The sequence below is a fragment of the Melopsittacus undulatus genome, chromosome 3 (genome assembly GCF_012275295.1).
Source record: "Melopsittacus undulatus isolate bMelUnd1 chromosome 3, bMelUnd1.mat.Z, whole genome shotgun sequence".
NCBI classification, from domain to species: Eukaryota; Metazoa; Chordata; class Aves; order Psittaciformes; family Psittaculidae; genus Melopsittacus; species Melopsittacus undulatus.
Window position 1 is genome coordinate 53,973,787 of NC_047529.1, and position 25,927 is coordinate 53,999,713.

A 25,927-nucleotide genomic window follows, 5' to 3' on the forward strand; every position below is an offset into this window, starting at 1 on the left:
ATGCACTCTTTCAGAGATGAATTAATTCTTACACCTGAGATTGAGAGCATCACCTTTGCATTGCTAGAAGCCCCGGCTCAGTGGGAATTTTAGCTCCTGGGTTTTTAATATAGAGCAAATTAAACTGCTGGAAAAAACCCCTAAAGGTCATGTAGCAACCAAGGCTTTCCTTTTTTAACTAATACTGAGTTTCTAATCGAAGTACACACATGCACACTCTCCAGCCCTCCACTCCTCCAGAGTTAGAGAGGTGTTTTATAAAGCCACCACTATCAAACTTGAGTCTACCAACTTTGTCCCATGGCAGAAAGAGGGACCTTCCCATACTAAGAATACAAAGTAGACAGAAATAATGTCATCTTGCATTTTCCTGGTTTTCAGTTCTATGCAGCCAGTCAGTTGTTGCCGTGCTAGCCTGCTGATTTTTGAAGGAGCATGTTTTGTCAGCTGTCGAGTCATTGAGCCATTGACAGACATTAGAAAAGTTTTTGTATGAAGCTCAGAAATAACTTCAGGAATTTATTTCCTCTCTTTGACATACAGATATGTTAAATTACAGAGATACAGGTTTATATATATATATAAAATGTTATTGTTATATAATGTTATATATATATATATATATATATATATATAATATTATTATATGTATAGAATGTTAATGGAGTACTGAGGATTTCAACTTAGAGTGTCACTTAGGAAAAAAAAAATGATGGGGGTTTTCTCCTTTTTTTCAGTTGGTTCCAATGAGGAGCATAAAAATTATAAACCCCATCACCTTGAATCCCATTCTTGTTGTAACCCACTTGCTGCTATTTAGCTGTAATGTGGTAGTGGATATTCTGCTCCTGCAGTGTTAACTCTTGAAGAAAGTGGTGCAGCTATCGTGGGGAACTTGCTGATTTTGTGTGTGTGTTCTGCTTTTTGCAATGAAGTAATAATTGATAAAACCAAATTAGAACTGCTGATGGATGTGTGAAGAATGATACTGGAGTATTGAAGTTTACTGTTGCTGGCAAGATTAAAGCTTCCAAGCTGCCTATCTGTTTGTATGGATACACACTGCTGCTCTTCTGCATGAATCACAGAAGGGGTCAGAAGCTGGGAAGAGGTAGATACTGCTGCATCTCCTTCTCTTTGCAGTTTCTGTCAGGAAGGGAGAGCAGCTTGTGGTGTGTGTTTCTAAATAGGAACAAAGAAGCGGAATTGCTTCCCTGTTTCCCTCCCTGCCATTCTAATGTTCTCTTTCAAGCCAATATGGCCTTCCTTACCTGACCTTTTCTGTCCCTGAGCCCTTGAAAGATTACTGCCTTGAATCTTTCTAGTATTTTTATAAAGTTGTAAACAGAGGCTGATGAATCCCGGAATGCTTAGTGCACAAAATTCTTCTTTGGTTTTATTACCATCTGATCAATACTAATGTTTTATGTTCCTCTGTCCCTCCTGCCCCCCCAATGTCTTTGGCTTTTAATTCCCCTTACTAATTGAGGTAGTTTAGAAGCATGAACCCCAGAAATGGCAATATTTATAATTGGGTAGAGCAGCCCTTCTTAACCGCTGATGTCCTCAGCGACATGCCCTGTTAGCAGTCTGGCAGGAAAATTTGTTTGATTGCAAAAGATGAAACCCAAAAGGCTGAAGGCTGAACAGGACTTGAAACCAGGCAGTTGAGCAATTCCTCCCCAGGAGTGGGCAGCAGGTGGCACTGTGAGTCCATAACAGTTTGAGCAGATAAATTCAAGGGAAAATCAGAAAAAATGAAAAGAAAAATTATTTATTTTTACTCCGTATTAGTCTTCTGACCTAATCAGTAAAAAAGTCATTATTCACACAACACTGGGCAATATGCATTGTAATTTTTAACAAATAATAGGAAACTGTTAATGTTTTCACAGGAAATACAGTTCTGTCTTGTGCTGCAATGGTCATTTATCACTGCACTTTGTGAAATCACTCATTTGTTCTAATTTGAATGTAAATGACTCTAAGGTTTTACAAATAAGGTGACAGACTCACATAAATGTAATTGCAGGGTTCATCTCTCTCTTTTTATATATCACTCATTAAGTTATGAATTAAATACATCGTATTAAACCAGGGGCATGTCCAATGATGATATTGTAATGGCAAATTACTCTATGCTATTAGAGGTGTATTTTTTATTCATGGACATTAATTTGTCATTAAGCGGCATTAGTTTAGCACTTTTATGTGGAAGACGTGACCTGAAAGAGGAGACTTACAGCTCTAATGTGAAAGAACAGGAACACAGGCACCAGATAATACAGAGCATTTTTATTTTTTTACGTCCTGTAAAGAAGCAGAGGGACATTTTATTTAATTTTGCTTTGATCTAAAGCATTTCTAGTTGTGTTAAGCCATTTTAGCAAAGGTATTTCTGAAACATGTAAATGCTTCGGCTATAAAGTATTTACCAGTGTGGGAAAAGCCAGAATGTTAAGTACCACACAGTGACTATAAATCATTTGTAACCTGTGAACCTGAAGAGAACACTGGGCCTGAAGTGAGTTACAATCTGATTTTATCTCACAAGTATTACTGTGGTAGGGAGTTAATTGTCCATCTTGTTGGCATAGCCAAAATAAACTTTTTTTTTTTTTTAATTTCCTTATAATTGTGAAGTTACCTCCTCTACACTTTGTATTTTTAAACATATTATTTTCATGATAATCAATTTCAGGTTGGAAATGTTAAGCAGGAGGAGAATCTTTCTTAAGAAAATGAATGAGAAAATGTATTATTTGATGGAATTTGAGAGGCAACTCAGCACTTGAAATATTAAACTGAGGAAAATAGTGAATGACTTTCTCTGCTTCATCTTTAAAAGCTATTAAAAAGACTCAGTAAATTTTATTTTAATTTTACAGTCAATTTAATAGATGAGAATGTCTTTTCAGAACTCAGTTAGGGATCAAAGTTCATATACCCCCAATTTGGCAGTGTTTGCAATTTAGACTTTTCCATAGACTGTCTTCTGTTAAAGGCAAAAAGTCTGAATTTGATAATTTATGTATTTGTTTCCCCACCCACCCTGATATATGTTATGTTTTTCAGTAATCATTGCTATTTGATTCACTTACCTGAACTGCTCACAACCACCTTAAGTAGCACAACGTACAAGTTGAGTGTGAAGATTTGTAATGAAAGCCCCAAATATATATAAATAGTATAAGAAGTGGAAGTACCTCAAATATACATCTAGTTGTAACTACTGTTAAGTACTATTTCAGTACTTCATAGAGACCCATTTCGGTTTGTAGGGGAGCACAAAGAAGGAAGCAAGTTCTACATAAAGCTGTTCGTGTTTTCCAGTACATCTCTTAGCAGCAGTAAGTGAAAACAGCATTTTTGCACATTCCATCATCAGTGTTTTATTTGCACAACTGCATCAGAGTAGACTGTGACAGGGAGCCAGTATCTTGCTTTAGAATTGTGATGAAGATTAATTCTATTAAAAACAAAATCCTCATTTCTGTCCAGTGTATTGAATAGGCTTTGAGCCCCAAATGAATATAAATATATATATGCTGTCTTACTGAATCTTCAGCCAATATGTAATCAGAGTTTTTCAAAGTTATAAATTGGCCTCATTCATGTCACTAATTCTGAAAATGAAAAGGTACAAGCCTAAAGATTAGTGGTATCAACAACTTTATTAACCATCAGTAATGTCCTGCAAGTGTGTTATTCCAAACTCAGTAATATTTGCAACTTTATTCTCTTGTTTTCCTGTGTAATCTATTCTAAACAGCTGTTTATTAATTTGGAGGAAGTTGCTGCTAGATTTCTCATCTGTTTCAACAGTGGCTTACAGAATTTGATGTCTGCCACAGTGTATGTTTAGCTGCATAAGGTGGCATTGGATCCTGGATGACTGAAACCACAACTTTTATTTGTGGTTCAGTGGGAACTGAGCTGTTAATGCATGGATTTTTCTCTACAGTAACACTTGTAGGAACTGTCATGTCCCTCTTGATTAGAGGGGTAGTAATACTTTGTCTGGACTTGCTCTGCAATACCATCTTCGTTGTGAAAGTTGCCAAACCCACTCAAAGGAGGTTTACTCTAAATTCAATTTCAGTGTTTTCTCCTTGTTTACTATAAGCCACATGTGTTCTAATTATATATGCAAAAAGCCTGGAATTTCCATAGCATCTAAGCTCACCTGTTTTTCATGGGGAAAGTACTGTAGTAACCTCAGGTATGTTTAGCCCCCAAAATACAGTGCAATAGGAATTCCCACTGTCTTAAAATCGAGTAGTGTAGACATGGAAAAAGCTAGGGGCACAAGCCCAGCGTCACACACCAGGCATGAAATAAGTGTTTGTGTGCTTATATTTTGGTTTTGCCTGCCTTACAATATTTTTACTTATACTTGCAGCATTACCATCTTCATAGACCACTGAAGTATGCAGGAAGTATTTGTATACAGTGGCGATGTCAAGGACACCCAGAGACTGATACTGAGTGTTTGCTATAACTAAATACTTTAAAGTATTTGACTACCTAGATACTGTTGTGAGTCTTAACTTGCATGTGTATTCTACACCATGCTCATGCTTTCTTGATACTTGGCATCTTCAGCAGTGTGAACATTCACGTGTGTTAGTTTTGGGAAGACATATGACTTGTTTGGCACCACTGAAGATCCAATGTGAGAAATGTTGAACTGGACATTGAGCCAATGTCCTCTTTTTACATTTGGGCTTTGCTCTTTCTAGGTTTTCTGGGTTTGAGGGTTATGTTTATAATAATTTCTGACTGAGAGTGATAAGTGAATCCCTAACAATATTTAGTACAGAAGCAAATCCCCCTTGATTTTCATATATAGTGGATTTTTTTTTTAATTTGGTGGTGTTTCCAGAATTCTTTACATTCTTTTACTTTTCTTTCCCTATGTCAACTACTATTATGTATTTTTATCTTTTACCTCCTGAAATCAGTTCTGATTATTATGTAGTAAACCTACTAATCAGCACAGCTCATAGTCAGGGGAGGGAGAGATGTTCTTTTCACTGCATAAATTTAGGACAGTGTTGTAGAGGGTTTTATTTTACTGAGAAATAATGCTTATACAAAACATGTTACAGACATTTTGCTGATATGCTGACCTGTATAAATGAATTGTGTTAAAGTTGGAGGTGTGCTGAAGAAGAAACAGAATTCTCTAACTGCTAGAGCTAGAGCACTGGACTGGGTTCCAAGCACTTGAGGTTCTGTTTTTTCTGTCTTCTGCATCATGGGAAATTACTCTTCCTCTCCTTTTTTTTCTCTGTAAAAGAAGAATTTGCCTTGGTTTAATTCTGTGAGCAAAAAATTTCTTGGTGATTTTTGAGTTGAGGTCAGATATTGCAGGAACATAGAGATTCCGGAGGAAATGAGTTTTCCAAATAAAATAGAAATGTTGCCTTTTTAACATTCACATACTTACAATCAGGTTCTTGTACCCTGTTTGATACAGCTGATTACCCTCCTATTTTCCTGCAGCTATAGCAAGTCTCTTGCTCTTCAGAGGGATGTGAAAGCATGTAACCTCAGATACCAAATTGTGCAAGTACGTCCTTTACTGTACAGACAGTTGGCAAAAAAATAGTTTTCATTGCAGTAAATGTTTTGTTTGTTTGTTTTTACTGCAGAGCTGCAAAATGTTCATCATCAGACAAAAGCAATGCAAACAGTCCTGTACTTCCTAGTCCAGTGGCCAGGATAACTTTGAGGCAGAAACCATTTTCTGAAAATTTGGCCAGAATTTTTTTGCTTTTATATATTCTCTCCATTTATAAATATTTTTGCTCAAGATCAAACTCTCCAGGAGTCTTTCTTTAAAAACCTAAGTTGAGCACCTTCAATCTTGCAAAGTTGTTTTTCCGGCCTATAATATTTTTGTAGCTTTAAAGTGTGGACTTCAGAACTGGGACCAGTATTTGAGCCATAGCTTGTTGCAGTGTTGAAGCAGCAAGGGGGGGTTGTTTCTTTTATTAGACAGTACTTGTGCATTTTCTAAGCCTTTTTTTTCAGTCAGAGAACTGATGCTGCCATTTATGACCACTTTGCCAGGAAAGCCAGACAATGGTAATATTGTCATTCTCATAACTTGTTATTCCACTGCTATTGAAGAGCCTTCTGTAAATTCTGCAGGCAAAACTTTCTCTTCTCTAGTTCAATTAAACTGTTACCAGTATTGGATCAAGAACTAATCCATTGAGGACTTTGCTGTGAAAAGTTAAACTTCTTTATAACTTTACATTAATAACTTCATTTTGAGATTGTCATTGAACAGATCTTTGATCCATCCTACTAAAAGTATGTAATGCATGAAATTTATGACACATGAGAACACTCAATTTTTCATAATACTCCTTGTGTTAAATTTTTCCCATTGTTTTCTGCCAATATTTCTTGTAAATTTATGAAGATTAGCTCTTTTGAGGTTTCCAAATAAGGAGTTCCCCTACCAATCCCTTATTCCTTTCACACAAGTCAACAATTAGTAGATAGTTGGGTGATGTGATTTTTACAACGCATTAGGAACTACTGATTTCAAATTGGTGACTGATTCTATGTTGTCTATCAATTATAATCAGTCTTGTTATCCTGCACTGGATTCGGCCTTTCTGTACAGTATCACATAATGCCTTAAAATTCTGAGAAAGTTTTGTTGCTTTGGGTTGTTTAGCATACATTTGAGATTTGAATTTGTCTGTGTTAATTAACTCATCATTCCACACATTTTAGACTGTTTGTTTAATTCTCTGGTGATATTACATGTCCGGCTTACTACAGTTACCCTTTTCCAGTTTTCAGATGTGTTTATTAGCTTTGTAATCCTTAAGCATTTGGTGACAAGCTGTTACCTGGGGTTCTAAAGCAGAAACAGGTTTTCAAGAAAAGTGGTCCCTTGCTGGGTTTATTACAGAGCACATGTATGCACTATCTAAATGTTCTAGAAATAAATGGCATAAAAAAGATTATGAAAGAATTGTATGAATCATATTATATATTCTTTGCACACAACCACTTCCTCTGTTTTTATTTATACCTACAGTGTTAACATTAGTATGCTGATAATTTGGGAATATACTGTTTGCTCTTTGGCACAACATTGAGTATCGACTTCTTTTTTTAGTTAGTGACTATCATGCTATTATCCATCTTTGTCATTATTCATTTACATTTAAGCAAGCAGTTGGAAGGACTATCAAACACAGAGTCTTCTCTGGATTGTGATTCAAGCTCTGTGCTGCTGCATTTCAGTACAGTTGTTTTCTCTGGGCTTCTTGTTTGGATCTGCATTCCTGATCTTTGGTCTGGGCTTTTTTCCATGCTTCTGCGTTTGAAAGTGGTGTTGTCTTTCTCTGGCCTGCCAGGGCTCCAGAGTGAATCCTAAGCAGCAAAACAGAAACAGACTTCCAGCCTTCAGGTTTTGTCACTATGATCTGGCCCACAGTAGTGCAGACAAGATCTTGCTTAGCTGTGGAATGGATTATGAACTGTGTAGCTAGAATGGGATGTAAATTTTTTAGCTGCAAAGCTTAAAGAAGGCATTACTGAGAATGTCCAGACTTTCTTTTTTCTAGAGGCTGATGAGGGGGTGGCAATGGAAGTTCTTAAAGTGCAGCAACTCATACCAAGCTACTTCCATTCTGAATATTTTTAACGTGGAAGAGCAATGGTCTTTTCCTGTCAGTCTCAGTCATGTGTTTCACTTGAGGATCAAGTTTACCAAGAATTGTCCTGCATTAAATCATATGATATCTTTGAGCTACTAACATGATACTATCAAGAAAAAGGCAGTTTAAATCTAGGATATTTCATGAAAGGTAATTTATAAAGGTAAAAAAAATATTACTGCTGGTGTACAAGGTACTGCTAAAACATAAGAGTATTGTGAAGATTTTGCCTGCACAGAATTAAAAATTAAGTCAGACTGGGAGAGGTATAGAAAAGAGCAGCTAAGATGATCAGGAAGGCCTGTTTTACATGAGTAGATTAAAAGAGCTTGGCTTGCTTAGCCTAGGAAAATGAGGTCTGAGGAAGAATATGATTGTTTTCTATAAATATATCAAGGGAATAAATAAATATTATGATATAATAAATACTAAGGGAAGGACAAGGAGGGAGTAGGGAAGAAGTCAGTGCTTTTAAAACTAAAAGCATTGGCACAGGAGCAAATGCATATAAACTGTGTAAATTAAGATGAAAATTAGGAGGTGGAGTCTCAGAATCAGATGAAACTTCTTGTAGTAGTGTTTGAAGCAAGAAAAGAGTTTTAAGATGGATCTCTCTTAATTTATGATGAAGATGATCTGATGAGCTTATCCAGTATAGCAAAGGAATAGGCTTCCACTCCTGTATTCTCATGGCCTTAAACTGTTATTAGAGTCTGAAAAAGAATTGGAAGAAATAGTATTGTACAGTCTTATTTTTGTTTATTATTCTTGTCTATAGTTTTGTAACTGCTACTCGTGTGAACTTTGGGTTTCTGTAGGACAAAACTTGCTCTTTCTTGATTTGATAATATTAGCAAAAAAAAAGTGAACATGGAATATGGAAGATTATGGGTGGTTGATGGATTAGCCAAGTAGTTCTCAGCTTTCCTTAAGCACTGTAGTAACTGAAGGATTTGCAAAAAAATATAGTAATAAAATATCTCTAAAGGCTAGGTAACAATATTCTGTGATTTCTGCTGGACTACAGAATGCAGGATAATGCCATTCCTAGTGTTTGAAGAAAAGACAGGCTTTCAGAATTGACAAAATGTGTAAACATTGATAAATCTGATAAAACCCTCCTTTTGGGTTTCGACAGTCTGAAATGGTGTAAAAAAGGCCAGGTGAGAGGTTAGATGATCTCAATGTTCTGTTTCATCCTTGTCTTTTTACTTAAGTAATACTGATAGCTGCCGTTATCTTACCAGGAATACCTGGCAAGATGTGAAGTCCGATGAGATGTGCAGCTTTTCATTTGGGGAGTTTCTGTGCTAGAAGCAGTTTTAACTGTATAAAGTTTCATTATTGTATCTCTTTCCATAACACACATCATCATTTATGCGATATATAATAGGCATATATAACCAGGGTTGCTTACAATACTTAACTGGATTGCCATTTGAAAATATTTGTACTATTTAGTAACTTAGATTAATCTATGTGAGATTCTAGAAAACATTTACTTTTTTAGGTTTTATGTTTGTGTATCTGCATATGGCATGTTTCACTTTATTTTTGGAAGCCGCACAGATGTCTCATCACATGAGCAATCTGAGAATGCCATGTCTTTCCACCTTGAAGGTCTCAGGCTTCTTCAATGCCTTCAAAGAGGTGGCTTGCTAACACCAGCCAGCAGGTTGCACCTGGAAACTAAGCAGGTACAGGGAAACACTAAGTGAGAAGAGAAATTAATTATAAGGCAGAAAGAAAAGTTATAGGGCTAAAATGTTTTGATTTGTTGCTATTTTACTTAGCCCCAGATCTGCTTTGAAATGATAACATGGATGCAAAATAACTTTTCATGCTTTAAGGGCAAACAAAAGCAGGAATTGTAGAAAGTGTTGAGAAAGCAGTGATCTACCAGAAAAAAATAATTTCATAAAATAAGTAATTAAAAAAGACATTCTTTACTGTGCCTGTAAATACACCTACAGTCTGCATTGATCTAGTAATAAATGTAAACGTGGATTTATTCATTGCAAAATTCTGATTCAGATATTTAACTGTGACCAGGCTTCCACAAAATGTTTTTTCATGGTTCAACTGGAAGTCTTTGGTATTTAGCAGAGGTGAATTTCGAGTTAGATCTAAAGTATGGGTTTTGAAGGATTTGTGCTTATGCTTAGTATGAACTATATATGTCTGTTGCTGTGCTCTTTAGTATGTGCACGATCTGTTAGTTCTTATGTAAATGTGTGAGGTTTTGCAGAACTGGATCCTTGATATAGAAAGGAAGAGCTAGAACCAACAGAACCAGCTTTCTTTTCTCGTAAAATTATGTTGATCCTTTTTGTTGTCAGGGGAAAAATTGTCACTACAGTTTTTCATTTGGCACAGTACCTTATCTATTTAGATAGTCTTTGCTATGATTTATGTCAAGGCTCTTTCTGAATGGTGCAGCTGGTTCCGAGTACTTTAACATAGAAGAGAACCTGGAAGACCGAGACCCTGTTGTGCTAGATGCTGCTTACAGATTTTGGGTAATCAGGCCCCTGTCCCAGAGACCTCGCACTTCCCCTTTTGCTTTAAAGAGGCTGAAGCCCTTTTAGGAAAAGGGGAAATAGTGTCTTCTCTGTTACAGCAGCAGGGCTAGTAATTTAATACCTTGATTTATAATAGTGTTGTAATCTAAATAGGAAGCAGGTGGAGTTACAACTGTGTATGATACTTCAGATATTAATGGCTTGGCTTGGCAGTGGAATTCTAAAGCTGTATATACTATTTCTGTCTTAATTATGCATTCATTAAAAGCTTTTATACCCAACAGAATAAAGTAAATATTGTTTGATCTCTGTAGTGTGCTCCCAGACTGTAGATTTGCACAGCAGGGTCTTGATAATCTGAATAAATTGTATTTCCCCAAGGAGTTTATCTTTCAAATAAGGTCATAAAGAAATGCATTCTTTCCCCTTAGTTCTCCTTGTGCTTTTTCTGCTATTTATAACATGGAGCAGAGGAATAGAGGTTTATTGTAGTCTGCTGTGTACTTGGTTATGATTAACTCTAATTTATCAATCTGTTACATCCTTTTCTGTGGCTTGTGCAAGGCAATTATTCTTTAAAGTACAAATGAATAAGAATAGACTTGGAAGCAATTTAAAGACAATGTTTATATCTATTTTTCCTGTTTGTCAGTTTATCATCTCTCCATATTAAAATGCACCTCTGGATTAAAATATGGACAATGTCACTTCATTTATTTTGAATATTTAAGATTGTCATCTTTCAGATTATGCTTTTTCAGAGAATTGATTTTCTTTTATGGGGATTTTAAACATTAGCTCATTGTTAAATTGGTTTTGCATTTAAAGGTTGATACTACTGAGTCAGAAGTCCAGTAGTGTAGAACAATGGATTCTCTTACTTCAGGGAGAGGGGAGGAAGCAGGGGGGATGTGGAGTAAGTAGCATGCCTATGATCAAAGATAGCTTATCAGAAGTAGACACTTATAATTCGGCCATTAAATTGTTTCGAGTTTACTGTGAGACTTTAGAGCTATTTCAGCTGTAAGATCTGTATATATAAACTTACACATATTTTGTTAGTCTGAATGTGTCTCAGCAGTGTAATGTACATCACATTAGAAGAGATAGGATCACTACCTTAATTCTCTTCAGCTCTTAGTGACAGTGCTGCTTGTGTTCATATTTCATCCTTCAGTTCAAAAAAAGAAAAGTGGCATGTATTTAAAAGTTTATAAAAACAAGATTAGAAGTTTTCAGTAATTTACATAAGACTGGTTTGTACTGTATCTTTTTAAAACAATACAGTACCAGAAGGAAGTTGCACACAAATTTTAGATTTTGTACTTGCTTTTTTAACATAGTATAATAAAACCTGTGGAAAACAGAGACTGCCAGAACTCTTATTCATGACCATACATCTATTTCCTATTTAGTGACTTATTTAATTTTTAAACAAGTATTTAAATTCAATTACGGGTTTAGTTTGACAGTCTATTAAAATCAGACTGAGTTGACAGTGATAGCTTTGATACTGCCTGATAGATTTTGTTTGTCTGTTTTTGTGTTTCTTGTTTTGTTTGGGGTTTTGGGGTTGTTTTGTTTGGGGTTTTTTTTTTGTTACTCACACACTGCAATTTAGTCTGTTGTTCTGAAAGCCACACCACGTATGAAGAGTGTGGTCATCTGATTTGTGATCTACATGTTGCAATCTCAGTGTGACAGTTTTTCCCTCTAGTATCATCACAGAGACAGTAATGTGTAGGACTATAATTTAGATTTGAATATTGGTATGACAGTCTGATAATTTTCATTTGTAAAAGTTAATGCACTACTTGCTGCTTTGGCTGTGAAATACAAACCTGTAGATCAACTCTAACCTCACAAAACCAGAAAAGAATGTTTCTGATTACAGGCCAGGACCGTTTTAACAAAATATACCTGTGGTATTCACCAAGCAGTAAACCATAATTCCAGCAGGTCAATAACACGTTAGGTTAGGTGAAGCATCAAAAAATCACCTGAAGCTTATCTATCAAAATAACTAAACAAATAGACCCCCATAATAAATAAATAAAGACACATAAATAAGCAAGCATCTGAAATATAAATAAAAATCATTGTAAATAAACAACTGGTGAGAGTTTATTTATCCATCCATAAGTAGATTTAGCCTCTTCCACTGTATGGTAGCTTTCATAAAACACTTCAATTAATGTCCATTTGAGAGGATAGGATGTTTGGGAGATCCTAAAAAAATGCCCAAACCAAAAATGAAGCCTTACCAGTGTCTTTTGGATATCACTGAAAATGTAAAGATTTTTCAGGGGAAGACAGTGTTTGTGTGTCAGATTACTGTTTCTCTCCAACGAAGAAATATTTTATTATGCTATCTCCAGTATTGTCCTATTTTGAAGTCCACCAAAAGCCATCTGTTCTCTTCTACTGCCACTTAGCAGGGTTCAGTCAGGCCTGTATCTTGGTGGGGATGTTGATTCTCAGATCACAATGCTTGATTTTTTGTTTATTTTTCTCCTCCCCACATGCAGCTGTTGACTACAAATAGCTTGGTAAATATACACTGACCTCTTCTAAATTTCTTTCTGGATGTTTGGCATTCATTCAATTGGAGAGTACTTTGGAAGGATAGTCTTCCAAACCAGGGACAATAAATCATAGTTATTACTTGGTACATGCTGTGATATCTACTTCAATTATATTCCCAGGTGTTGTTGCCACCACTGCATAGCCATCACAGAAGTAGAGGTGTGAGGTACCATCTTTGATCTGCAAATACTAAATCACTGAGCAAGCACCCATACTTCTCCTGTAAAATTCCTTCTTTTTTATATCTTTCTGCAATTGAGGAAGATTCATCCTTAACTCATCTAAGTAGTGTGAAGAGGAACTGGCTCTAGAATATCTGTGGCTTTTGGGATGATGGCTATTAGGGCTTGGCCTGACAACAACAGAAATTTCTCTTTGTTCTTTGAAGAAAACAATTGAACCTCCTATGCAGCAGCTGAAGTAGATAATTAATGGGATTTCTCTTTGGTGTACAACTCTGCTGGGGAATGTGCACAGACTGGGAGACTGTAACAAGCAGGAGCCTCCCCAGGAATTTGATTCACTTTCCTCCAGTACTGACTCCTCTATGCAGGTGAAAAAAATTCTTTCTCCACTCTCCATTGCATATGCATAAACAGCTCCACAGTCATTGGGACAGCCACCCAATTCACACGTTCAAGATGTAGTCCATAAAACATTCCAAAAAACCCTCTCTTCGCACTTTCCCATCTTCCCTGTTGCTCTGCTCTATCTGCCAGCCGCGCAGCTCATTTGACATTTACAAGATTTCTTGTCAGTTTCATTTGGTGCTGCCATGCCATCCAGCAGAGCAGTGAAAGTGAAATTGACTTAATTTAGTCTGTTTCTCTTTCCTGTTCTAGTCCCTATGTTAACTAACCAGCAAAGTGAAACTGACGAGACTTCTTGTCAGTTTCGCATGTGGAACTGGTCAAGGAGGAAGAGGCTGATAGGGAGCAATGCGATAAATTGGAAGATGAAAACCAGGACTGCGGAGGAGAGAGGAAGAGAGGTGTGAGCATACAGCAAGAACAGGGAAGATGGCTAAACATGCTGAGATGTCCTGGGTACTTTTCTCTAATACCAGAGGAATTCTTGGCCTCTCCCCTGAAAGCACCATTATGCTCTAGAACAGTAGTAGTTAACTGTTCAGACACTGATTTAGAAAGGATGCCAAGTTGAAAACATAGCTTGTAAAGACAGGTTATCTGCCACCAGGATGGAGAAAAACTTCCTGCCCTGAGTTACTGTAGCTTTTGTCTCTGCAGATTTTCTGCTAGAAGGAGGGAGAGAAAGTATATGAAGGGAAGCTATACGAAGGGAAGCTATAACTGAGGGAAGCTAACATGCACTATAGGTTGATGTCAGTGGTAGGAAAAAAAAAATGTTTGTTCACTGAAGACAAATTTGTATGTAATAAAATGTAGCTCAGCATCTCGTATTTTGGGAGGTTTCATGGAACTAAAAGTTGCAGTACACAGTGCTCTAGCTCAATCAAAACTGTAAATAATAAATAAATAATTGCTCTGTAACAAACCATTGTAGTTAACTGTAATCCAGTTGTTAACTGCTGCAAGCTCTTGTCATACAGTCTAAATCATGCTGGTTTATTATATTATGTACTAATCCATATTTCTTACAGATGCTTTATGCATATATAGCCTTGCTGTATAAATTAGTACTATTATATATATTTGCATATATATATGTGTACTGGTAACATACATACATACATTTTAAATGAGACTGTGCTAATTAATTTCAAGTTATTTTGCCTGCCTTCTCCACCGCTCCAAAAGAATAACCTTTTTCCCTTATTTGAGACCTGTAGGGATTTTTCTTTGCTGTTTTGTTTGGGTTTTTTTGTGAGACATATTTTGTTTGCTTCACCCTTTTAGGAATTAAATAGTTTTAATTACTTGGACCTGTATAAGCTTGCAGACCTCTTCAACCTCACTTTGCTGGAGAATGCAGTCGTTGACTTCTTAGTAAAACATCTCTCTGAGCTATTGAAGAGTCATCCAGAAGAAGTCCTGGCACTCCCATACCGTCTCCTTCGAGAGGTTTTTAAAAGTGATAGACTCACTTCACTCAGTGAAGAACAAATCTGGCAGGTAAGGAGACTGGTGAATAAGCAGAATGCGTGATACTCTATAAACCATAGCAGTAATCTGTTGTTTTGAAACCCTGGAGCAATCTCGAGGGAGAATAAGCACTTGAGCAAAAACTGTGAATAACAACTGAGGGAAATTTTTAAATGAAATTCAAAAAACGTTGTGTTGTGTTAATGCAATTAGTTTGTTTGAAAGATAAATTTGTCTTACTGCTTAACTTGTGTTGCTCAGATATGGCCAGAGATTTTCTTCCAGATCCAAGTTTGTTGGTGGGAAGAGGAAGCTGATACATGTAACTCAGTTATCATTGCTCCTGGTGCAGCTAGTGCTACAAGTCTTGTGGCAAACTTGCTTCTGCACTCTCTCCTGTTCACTTCAGACAAATTTAGCTGTGTAAGTTCAGTTGTCATTTAAATTGTTTAGGCCACCACAGGTGACTTTCCCTCAAGCAAATTAGAGAATCATCATGCAGGCTGCTCTGCTCAGAGGTGAGTGGAGGCTTCAGTGGAAGGTTTGCAGCAAGAAGCTAGAGATGGTGATCATTTCCTTTTAAAAGGCTGGATCTAAAAAAGGGCCAGCTTGCTAGCCGTAGAATATTAGTAAAATAAAAACATTATGTTGTGACCTTTAGTGTGTGTGTGAAACCTAATATGAAAAAATCATGTAACTTGTAAAGAGAAACAAAAGCTAAACTAAGATCTATCCTTGGAAACTTTCCCATCATATGTCTGTACAAATTGCAATTCATGATGCAATGAAAGGACATCAGTACAATGTTGGTATTTCAAGGTAGAATGTAACCTGCTTGAAAGAAACCTGTGCTTTCTTTTTAGGAACTGTGTTATATTGGTCCAACCAAGAAGACAGGTATATTTGAATCCCTGGTTTCATTTATATGCCACCTTTCTTTAAAAGTGTAAAATTGTGTTCATCTGATGAACTTGAAGCAGTTCAGTTCAGAATTTCAAGTTCAGTTCAGGAAGTGGGGCACTTCATGTTCTTTGGATGGATAATGTCACAAGGGAGCAAAATATTTCTTAAAAAACCCCCGAAAATGTAAAGTTAAACTCTTCAAACCACAAAGACAGTATGCAGCTGCAACTTAACCCTGCAGTCTGGTAACTGGCATATTTGCTCTCAAAACTTTGAGGCTTTAGATTATGGTGTATTTTACAAAGATTATATTTTCTGCAACTATTAATGTAAGGTTGCACCCTTACCTGGCTCTATTCTTTGGAGGATGTCTGTGAAACAGAACTTGCAGCACACTAACCATGATGGTGGATTTGGTTTGGGTTTTTCAGGAACAATGCTCTGGAGTCCTAGTTCATTTCTCTTTGTCAGGAAAGGTTTTGATGTACAAGTTCCTATATGGGGCATGGCTGATTGACCAATCGGGTTTTATCATAATTTGTCTGCAGAGTCACCGAGATCTCCTAGCTGCATGCTTGGGTATACTTTTGCCAGAAAAATGGCTGCAGAAAGAGATACAAGGATAACCTAGGGCCAGCTCAATAATGAGCAAGCCTATCGGGAGTAATATGGCCTCTGTAACCTGCTGAAACTGTTTGGGAAGTGAGAGTTTTCACAACTTATGTCATTGCCTCATCCTGCCAGAAGAACTCAGAAATAATTTTCTTAATTGTGTGCACTCCAGTCAAAGAACACTTCATGAGGCAAATATGACAAATCTTCTGTTCTTGTTGCAGGGTCATACAGAGGAGAGATACTTGTAGGTAATGTGCTGCTTTCTGAGTGTCAACAAACTCTCCACACTGTCCACCTAAGCGTTATCATAATTGCCTCTCTAAAGGTTACTAATGCTGTTCCAAAAATTGTTTTCAACTAGTTTTCTGCTGCAGGCAAAAACTACGTGTCTTTTTAATTCCATCTGTACAAGCAGGAATGAATGTATATTTATAAATATTACAGGTCCTCAGAATGAATTAAAAGACACACATAAATATTTACCAATTTAGGCATTCAGAAGGCAATAAGAAACTCTTTTTTTTTTTTTTTGCTTTATCTTTGTAAATAAGTAATTCCCTCATAGTCAACCCAATAGAAGAAAATCAAATCAGACCAGCTATATTGCCTCAAGTGTAGTTAAGTTCATCATTTTTGCTAAGGTTATAGTGGTAATGCAGTATACCATGGAAGAATCTAATATTCAGCCCAGGGTGAAGATTGGGTATGCCAGAGGATTAGTGTCAGAGTGCTTTATAGAAGTGAAACTTGATGGACAGGCTGGAGACAGATCTACAGAATCTCATTAAATTGCTGAATTGTTCATTACTGAGCACTCTCACTATAATAAAGTGCTCATTGACTTTGACAAATCCCCATCCCATGTCTTAAGGAAGAACAGCCAAGCAAGTGGTGTTGGGAAAGCTGGAGGAAATCGGCACAAAGTGGGGCAGATAATAGAAGAGCTGATGGGAGGATGCTACCATTTGATTTGTCTGTTGTACCTGTAACTAGAGTGGCCTCCTGCACCCACACCTGTGCATGTTATGGTGATACGAATTCAATGTGTCCCCGAGGCACCTTTGCTAGTAGGGCTCCCATGAATCCCTAAGCACAAATTAAAGCTTCCCTCAGAGAAGCTGGAAAGGGTGCTGCTGTCTGCAGAGCACAGGTATTTTCACTAGTTTAAATTCCTAGTGTCTACTGGGTGATTCAATCCTAATGCACAGAAAGATTAAGACAGTTATTTTAATGTATCAAAATACAGACACAGTGATGCTTGAATGTGATTTAAACTGAAGTGACTGAAGCTCAGATCTGGTACATTCTGTGTTAGACCAATTCACAGTTGCCCAATTTTAGTGAATAAGATAAAACATAACCTTGCAAAAACCAAGCTTGAGAAACTTAAACAGGAATATTAATGGCAGTATACTAGGAAATGGATTATTGTAGAATACTACAATAATTCCTTTTGATTCATTCAGAAAGTTGAGGAAAAAAACAAATTCTTTTATATTTTTCCTCTTCATCATGAGCTGTGCAGCATGCTTTATTTTACCACATGAAGCGGTCATGACAAAACCATAAATGTCTAGTTTATCATGAAGTGAAAAGTGAATCTTTTCTAATTGGCCATTACCAGAAAGGCTCATTGGCTCTACTTTAAGGAAGCAGATTAATTCCTTCCCTTGATAATTGAAAAAGTAACCAACCCTATAAGATAGAACATGTTTTCAGAAATCTAGCAGGAGAGGGTTCTTGTTAGAACCTTAGCAAGTAGAAAGCAAGCCAAAGATAGAAGTAAAAAATTGATGTTAGCCTTAGTTGTAATAGTTATGCCTTATCATGTTTGTTATTAAAAACTTCAGTGTCATGAGGCTTAAATATTCATATTTCAAGGATCATCCTAATAGTTACAGATAGAAATACCTACTGGATCATTCTGTCTCCCAGACGTACATTGATCAAATGCTACTCACTTGATACGCAGTGAGCTCTCGAATCATATTTGGCAAAAAAAATCTCAACATGAGATCAGTGTAGACTAGTTTCTTCCTTCTCTGCTACTGGTTATGTAAATGTTTAAAGGATTGATCAGTTTTTGTATTTGCTAATACATCTCCTAAAATTAAGGTTTTCTTGGTGGTGTTTTGTGGTTTTTCTTTTTATACTTTGCCATGTAACTCAGTTTCTTTGTAATCAACTGATAAGCAAGCAATCTAAAAAAAACTGGTTGATAAATCTGCATAAGTAGCTTATTAGCTAAAAAGTAGGCAACTATATTGTGTCTTTTCCAGGGCTAAGCTCCCAAGATATTTCAGCCCTGTTCACTTCCTTGTGTGCCGCTTGTGAACTTGTGTTTATAAAGTAGATGTTCCACGTATGAGAGAGTCGCCCTAGTTATTCCTGTTATTACTGTTGATGTGACATGCAAAATCAGACTCTGATCTCTGTATAACAGAAACATCTTTGCTTGAATAAATAGACAAATAAGACGGGAAGACTGGTATTACAGATTGATATGAGTTGCTGGAGATCTATTTTATAAAAATGATAAATGTATAAATTCAAGTTATTAGAGTCCTGCTTATCCTTTTCTAAGAGAGAGTAAAGTGGCCCATTTTCAACTGCCTTTGCTTACTTTATTTGAGCTCCATTTTGAATCTCTTGGTGGCATTTGTGGAGGACCAAAATTATTCTCCAGCAGAAATCCCACAGGGTTCATTACTATAGGGTTCGTTACTACAGAAAATAGTGTGGCATACACGTTATAGCAGGCGATTACAATGGAACAGTTCTCTGCTGAAGGCAGGCCTACAGACATGTTCCATACGTCTCTAGTGACACCCACATTTTCCTGTGCCGCACAGCAATTTCTAAAGTGGGTTGTCATGTTCCAGTACAAGCTTACCATTCCTTCAATGCAGGACTTGATTTTGTTGGGTTTTTTTGCTGTCAATCTTTTGATTCTACAGAGCAATTTTTAATATGGAGAAAGCAAAATTCATGTTTCTCAGGAGTATATGTATGTTTTGATGAAATGTGGACTGAGTGCCTTGCTAAACGTGAACTTAAGTTTTACTGCAGAACAAATAATGACATAAAATAGTATATGAAGTAAAACCATCTCGGTAATCAACGATGTATTTAAGCAACATGTTCGCCTTTCACTGTTCAAGAAATAAGCATGAGTACTCTCTTGGGCAATAACTGATATTGGGTCTGGTGGTCTAATGCTTGTCCCTAGTGAGTATTTACCCTAAGTAAAAAAAACACCATGTTAAAATGTGGCTGTCAGCCTCTCATCAGGAAAGGCATAGAAGGGGAAAAAAGGAGTTTGATCATATCAAGGCTGAGGTGAGTTGGTGAGGCTATATGGGAAAATTAGCATGTTGTCCATGCAAGTTTTACTGTGTTTTCACCCCTTTTTTAGTAGCCTTTTCATGAGCAGTCTACATAAAGTGCCAAAGAGCCACCCTTGAGTCCCAGTATCCACTGTGCTGGATCAGTGATGGTTACACTGTATATCGTAATCAACTGTGAGCTAGATTAGATAGTTCTGCTCAAATAAAAAGTGTGAAAACATAACCTATGATAGAACGTAGGTTTCCTTTTCTTACTAATCCTCATAATCGTGGGTATCTCATCTGAATTGACTGTGTGCAATGTAAATATTCTTCACAGCCTTTTCAGACTATTTGGGTGGGATTCATTTTTATAAACATAGGCATGTGGGGTATTTTTGGTAGGACATGCATTATCTATAGGCCAGGCTGGCAGTTGTGGCACAGGATCTGCAAGGAGATAAGTGTGCACTGGAGCTGCAGACTCAACAGGGCTCATGCAGGTTACAGTGAATTGAGGCAGTGGATGTAGGCAGCTGAACCTGATGTTCTGCTCTACTGATGTGCTTGAGTCACACACATTTTTCCTGATACAATTTCTGCATCATTTGTAATAATAAGGACATTTTGTCTTACAGTGAAAATGGATGCTGCCTCTGTTGGCACTGTTCCCTTGCTTTATGAAACACCTTCCTCCTTTGTCTGCCTTAATGTAAATCTAATAGGCTCTTCATCTTGTGCTTTACAGTAAAGTTTTGGGAACTTTATATATGTTTTTGTTCTGAACTTTTGAAAGTTTCTGCCTGTTATTTCTTGAATGTTAGCTAATCTTGTTAATGTTATTTATCAAGTATAGCAGTATAGAAAGGGATTTTCTGTATTAAAACTAGGTTTATGTTAGGAGCAACTGTGTGTTCTTCTAATTTTCTTTTTGGTACATGCCAGTTCCAATCAGAAAACCTGATTATTTTGCTGCTATTGCTTTGAGCAATAGAGAATTACTGGAGGGCATTACTTTTGCCTCAGTGTCCTACAGTAATATTGCCTTACCTTATTTATCCCAGATTAACTTCTGAACTGCACAGAGCATCCCACTAGTGTTTAGGAAGGCTGCTGTGCCAACAGATCATGAATTTAGGTTACTTCTGCAGCTAAGCAATAGATGTATGTTTTGTTTTAGAAAGCCAAAGAAGGGCACTGTGTGCACACAGCAAGACCACTTCTGTGATACTGCATTCTGCATTTGAATTAGTCTGTTATGGTGGGGTCTGTGTTGACTGTTATGCTCTTTGTGGCACTTGGAGGTTAACTTAAGTATAATTATGTTAATGTGTGGTTATGTGGTTACATGAAGGTAAATTGCTCAGGCTGTAGTGAGAGCCTTTCCTTATTGGAAATATACATTACTTCCATTTTCAACTTAAAGAACAGCATAAATGAAGTCTAAAACCTACAGATACCATGGATGATCAAATGAGGTGGTCTGTTGTTACTGTGTTAATGTCTTCCATTCAGGGATAGTAATGTTAGTAACCTCTACTCATTCAAAAATCTAAGTAAAGCTGTTTAACACTGTTTCTGATGGATTCAAGCTTGTGGAAAATGATAGAAAATTAGAAGCTCCTTTGAGAATTCCCAGCTTTGTATTTCAACAAGTTTTTCTTTGGGAGCTGGTATTATTACTCTATTTGTAACTATGGAGACAAAGAAGATGGAGAAAAAAAACTGAATTCCAGGTTGTCTAAACCCATATAATTTGTCCGTCAATATGTTAAGATAGCTAGAATCCAGTTTTGGGGTTAAGTATCTAAATTAAATGTGTAAAGTTAGATGAAGTAAATTTGCACTTGTATGCTAGATCTGCTTTTAAATGGGTTACTTCTGCATAACTCCTGGGATATGACTAGCTGTTGTCCATTGCTATCACTCCTGTCCTGAGACCAGGACACCTGTGGCTCCAGGAAGGTGAAGAGGTAAGGAGATGGAAAAGTAGGAACATTCCTGCATGCCCTTGCTTATTCCAGCAGGGCAACCCTTGGCAGCTTCCAGATATGCGAGTGAGCTGCAGAGCTGGGGGTTTCATTGCCTTATGACAAAGGGGTCCTTATACTCCTTTGATCACCTTGGACTCCCTCATGTCAGGGAGAAATGGAAGAAATTACAACAAATACATTTGTCAGAAAGATCTTAAGAAACCTCACTGTTAGGTGGCTTCCAAGCTAGAGGTCTGTGTGGGAAAGTAATGACAGATCGAAAGATCAGTCTCTGAAGTGAGAATCTGTGCTGAAAAGCTGTCAAGCTGCTCCTTTAGGGTGGAGCCTGTTTTAACATTTGTGTGAAACCATAGAGGTCTGAATTTCATGAGGTTCACCTTTTAGCAGCTGCAGTTGTTTCAGTTTGCGCCAGATGTTTTAGTTGGTTTAAATGATAAATACATTTGTTTTAATCTTGTAGTAGAAAAGCTCGTGTTCCCAATTTATAAGATACATTTTGGGATATTAAATGCATTTATAAGTGTGGCTCTAAGTCCTTAAGTCTCTTTTAAAAATTAATAAAATTTTTAGGACAATTAGTTGATTTTGAAAAATTAACTTATCACTTAAAAATTAATATGAGCCCAGCATTAATCTGAAGCCCATCGTGTGGGGATTACAACAAAGTCAATACAATTGACATAATTAAGAAAATGTTATTGGATTAAAACAGAAGCTATTCTGTTCTCAAAAAAGCTGAGTGAGCTTCAGCTAGTGTACTTGCTTGTTCTTCTAGTATTTAAAAAACAATGGGGAAAAGATACCCGTTTGTGAAAAATCAGCCAAAAGAAGTACCAACTCCTGAAATACACGTGTAACTTTGTTGTTGTGCTGTCCTCTGAAGCACATTCTTCATGGGATTTGAGAAGGCAGAAGTAAATTGTCTGCAGACGGGAAAAGGCCTAGATGTTCCCACAGTTAATATTAGTGGGCTCATCCGTGCTAAAATGAGGTTCCAGCAGCAGTTCAAAGTTGAAGAATCAGGTTTACTAATGTGTAATGTGGACTTCAGTGGCTAATGCTGGATAACTGTGGGGGCGAAGTGGCTGGTAGAAGGTAGGAGACACTCGGATAGCTTTTGTCTATGAGAGCCAGAAGGGTAAGCAAACACTGTCCTTGTCAGAGGGCTTAGTTTGTTGTAAGTGTTGGTGATATCACTTGTTTAAAAAAAAAAACCCGTAACATAGTAACATAAAACCACCTGGTAATTTCACTTGTTAAAATTGACCTCAGTGATTTTATAGTAACATGGCATGTTGAGAGCTTACGAATATATAAACCATCTAAGGAGAGTATGTACTCTGGTGCACTTTTTTGTGTGTGACCTAAGATATTAATGACATACAAGTCCTGTATAGCTGTTGTCAAGATTATTATAGAAAATGATACATTATTATGTGATTTGTTGGATTTGCCTATTAAATCCATAGAAAATTATACCCTAACAATAGGGAAGAAAGGAATAGGAATCTTTCTACATTCAAGAAACATTTAGACTAATTTCCACATAGCTGAATTGCATTTTTATAGAATTTTGTGCCTATTTCATTCTGTAACAATTTTTACTGATGAAAGCTTTTAGATTCTCTGTCTCCATAGTGAGCCACTCCTAAAATATATTTCAGGGGGAAAAATAACAAGAGAGGAATAGCAATAAAAATTATGTGTATCATATGGTGAAAGATTGTCATTTCCACTTATAATTACGTACCAGCAAGTTATTTTAATGCTAAATGTGGCTATGTAAAGTTTCAGTGCATTTGATGTCAGCCTGAATGTTTCCTTTAAAAATGAAAATGAGCAGTTCTAGTTTTTTAAGTGATGGCTGCTGTGGAAGGAAGGGGGGAGTGTCTCTTCTTCCACCTCCCATGTCCTCTGTCCTCACCCTCTTTGAGGAAGAGAAATGTCATCATAAACTTTGATCTCTTTAGATGGAAATCAAGTCACAGTTGGGAGCCCTAGTTAGAGAGCTGTGTTTATGAAGAGATAAGCTTCTTTTCATTGCAACTTCAGAAAAACTTAGCAGAGATAAAGCACCTGGCAATGTTGGTTTGACCATCGTGACAAACGATGGAGGGTCTGAACTTGAGCATTTTGTGATACATTAGAAAATGAATGGCAAGAAGTTGTTACTTTGGAGCTTCTTGCCCTTTGATCCAGTTATTAAAGACAGTCAGATATATTAGGCTCCTTAGGTTTTAGGAACCAGGAAGCTATGTTTTAGGAATGTTTATGATTCAGAGGCTTGCTTTCTGTTTCTAACTGTCTATGGTTGAACCTGTTTGAAAGGAAAAAGTGAGGTTCTGTCTCTTGGTGCCATATTTTTGTTTTGGTTTTACTGCTTTGCTTTGGATAGGTTGTCACCCTCCACACTCCTTTTTGATGACCTTGTTAAAACAAAATTTACTTTGATTGCAGGAGCAAGTAGAGCCTTTCCAGTGTGAGCAACCCCAGCTCATTTATTTTATTTGTGCACACTCCCAGGTGTGATAGTCTTTCCAGTGCATAGGAAAATAGTGGTTGTCTGTAGTGGGGTAGCTGTAAAGTGTGTTGCAACAGGGAAAACACGCACAGCTCATAAAAGTTTTAAACACACAGTTGTACATATGGAGTGTCATTCCTAGGGATTGTACTGGGCCTTGATTGTTCCTTCCATCACAGCAGAATGAGTTAGGTGTAAAAAGCACATCTGTAGATCCGCCTTTCTAGAGAAACTCCAGATGACTGCAGAAGAAACTACTCTATGGTTTGAGGACTTGATCATGTAAGAATGCACTTCTCTTGAAGCATAGTGCAGGATAGTTTGGTCTTTGCTGCCCCAATAAGATTAAGAAAAAATGCAGCCCATATGGAGGTGTACTTTTCATCTGCAAAGGTATCAAATACTTTTGTCAGGTGATATTCAGAGATCCGTTTTGTCCTCAGTTTCAGATACTTGCACCTCACTAGACTTCAGTCTGTGAAATGGAGCACAGAAATCTCCAGGATTTTGGTAACTGAGTAAAGAGACTCTGTTGTGGACAGCTTGAGGGGACAAAAGATCTTGTTTGTGTCAGCTGTACCGTTGCTGTCTTTTGTCATATCATTTTATTTTTCTCTCTCTTAGTTCCCATGTTGGGAAAATGGTTGAAATGTACACTTTCTGGGAGAAGCTCAAGTTTTACTGCTTATAAATTGCTTTGAGATACTTGGAAGGAAAGTGCTGTATAATTTTGAAGTTCAGATTCCTCAGAAGGTGTAAAATGGCAAACTTCCATGAGCTGTGATAATTTACAACAGCTGAGAGTTTACCTTCTGTCCCTACCTTACTTCACTTTGAGCTTGAGTAGATTAAAAGTTGAAGTTTTCCATTATAGTAACTCTTTGCTTTAATATAGTATGATTCATTACCATATATAATGGTATATATTAATGTTGTTAAGCTAGCCTTTTGTAAAGCTGATTTTTGATCATAGTTATGTTATTGCAAGTCTAAAAAGCTGAAATATTTTAATTGAGGTTAGTCAATGTCTTCTAGGTAGATTTGTATCTAGTTTCATTTCCAGTAAACATAAGAAATGGTAAAATAAATGCATTGGATAAAGTGTGTAAAAGGAGTTAGTACAGTTTTGAAAAGTGTACTTTCTGTTCTTATGATAAAACTGATATTTTCTATGTGTTTCATAGGAAACAAAAAATGAAACTAATACTGTCTCTCTGACAACCTTTTTGATAAAATAATGTCCCTTTTGGGAAGGCTAATATCATTATGTGGCACCAGGGAACAAGGAAGCTTGCAGAAAAGCACTGGACTGAGAATGCAATGGACTACATTTGGTTGGTGGAGAGTTTGTCTTTGGGATGAAGAATGATTCACAAGGATGCTGTGTGGAAACATTTATTGAAAATTCCTGAGATGGAAGTACAGCTATTAAACTGTTACTAATGGAGCTGTTTAATTATGAAAAGGAAATCTCTCAAAGACATGTAGTTTCCTTGTACTTGTTGAAGACCTGTGAAGACTGTGTGTCTAGTACTGAAGATTGTGCTAGGCAGTATCTTTGTCCAGCAGCCCTGTGAGGAAATCAGGGAACTGGTGATTGATGCTTTATGGCTTAAATGCTTTAAGAAGATAGATCTTACCAGCACTTGAGAAAAATTGAGAAGCATTTTTAATACATTTTGAATTACTTTAATGCCATTAATTTT

The 25,927-nt window shown here is 36.8% G+C and overlaps 1 protein-coding gene across 8 annotated transcripts in view; it reads left to right on the forward strand.

The window, feature by feature from the left end:
• Positions 1-25,927, forward strand: part of KLHL32 (kelch like family member 32) — a 94,079-nt gene that overhangs the window by 39,974 nt on the left and 28,178 nt on the right. For 6 of the 8 annotated variants that reach the window (XM_031045450.2, XM_005145096.4, XM_031045448.2 and 3 more), the window contains one exon: positions 14,677-14,892. The exons of the other annotated variants lie outside the window; for them this stretch is intronic. In XM_031045450.2, coding sequence (XP_030901310.1) covers positions 14,677-14,892 — 216 coding nt within the window. The remainder of the gene's footprint in view (positions 1-14,676; positions 14,893-25,927) is intronic. 8 annotated transcript variants of the gene reach the window in all.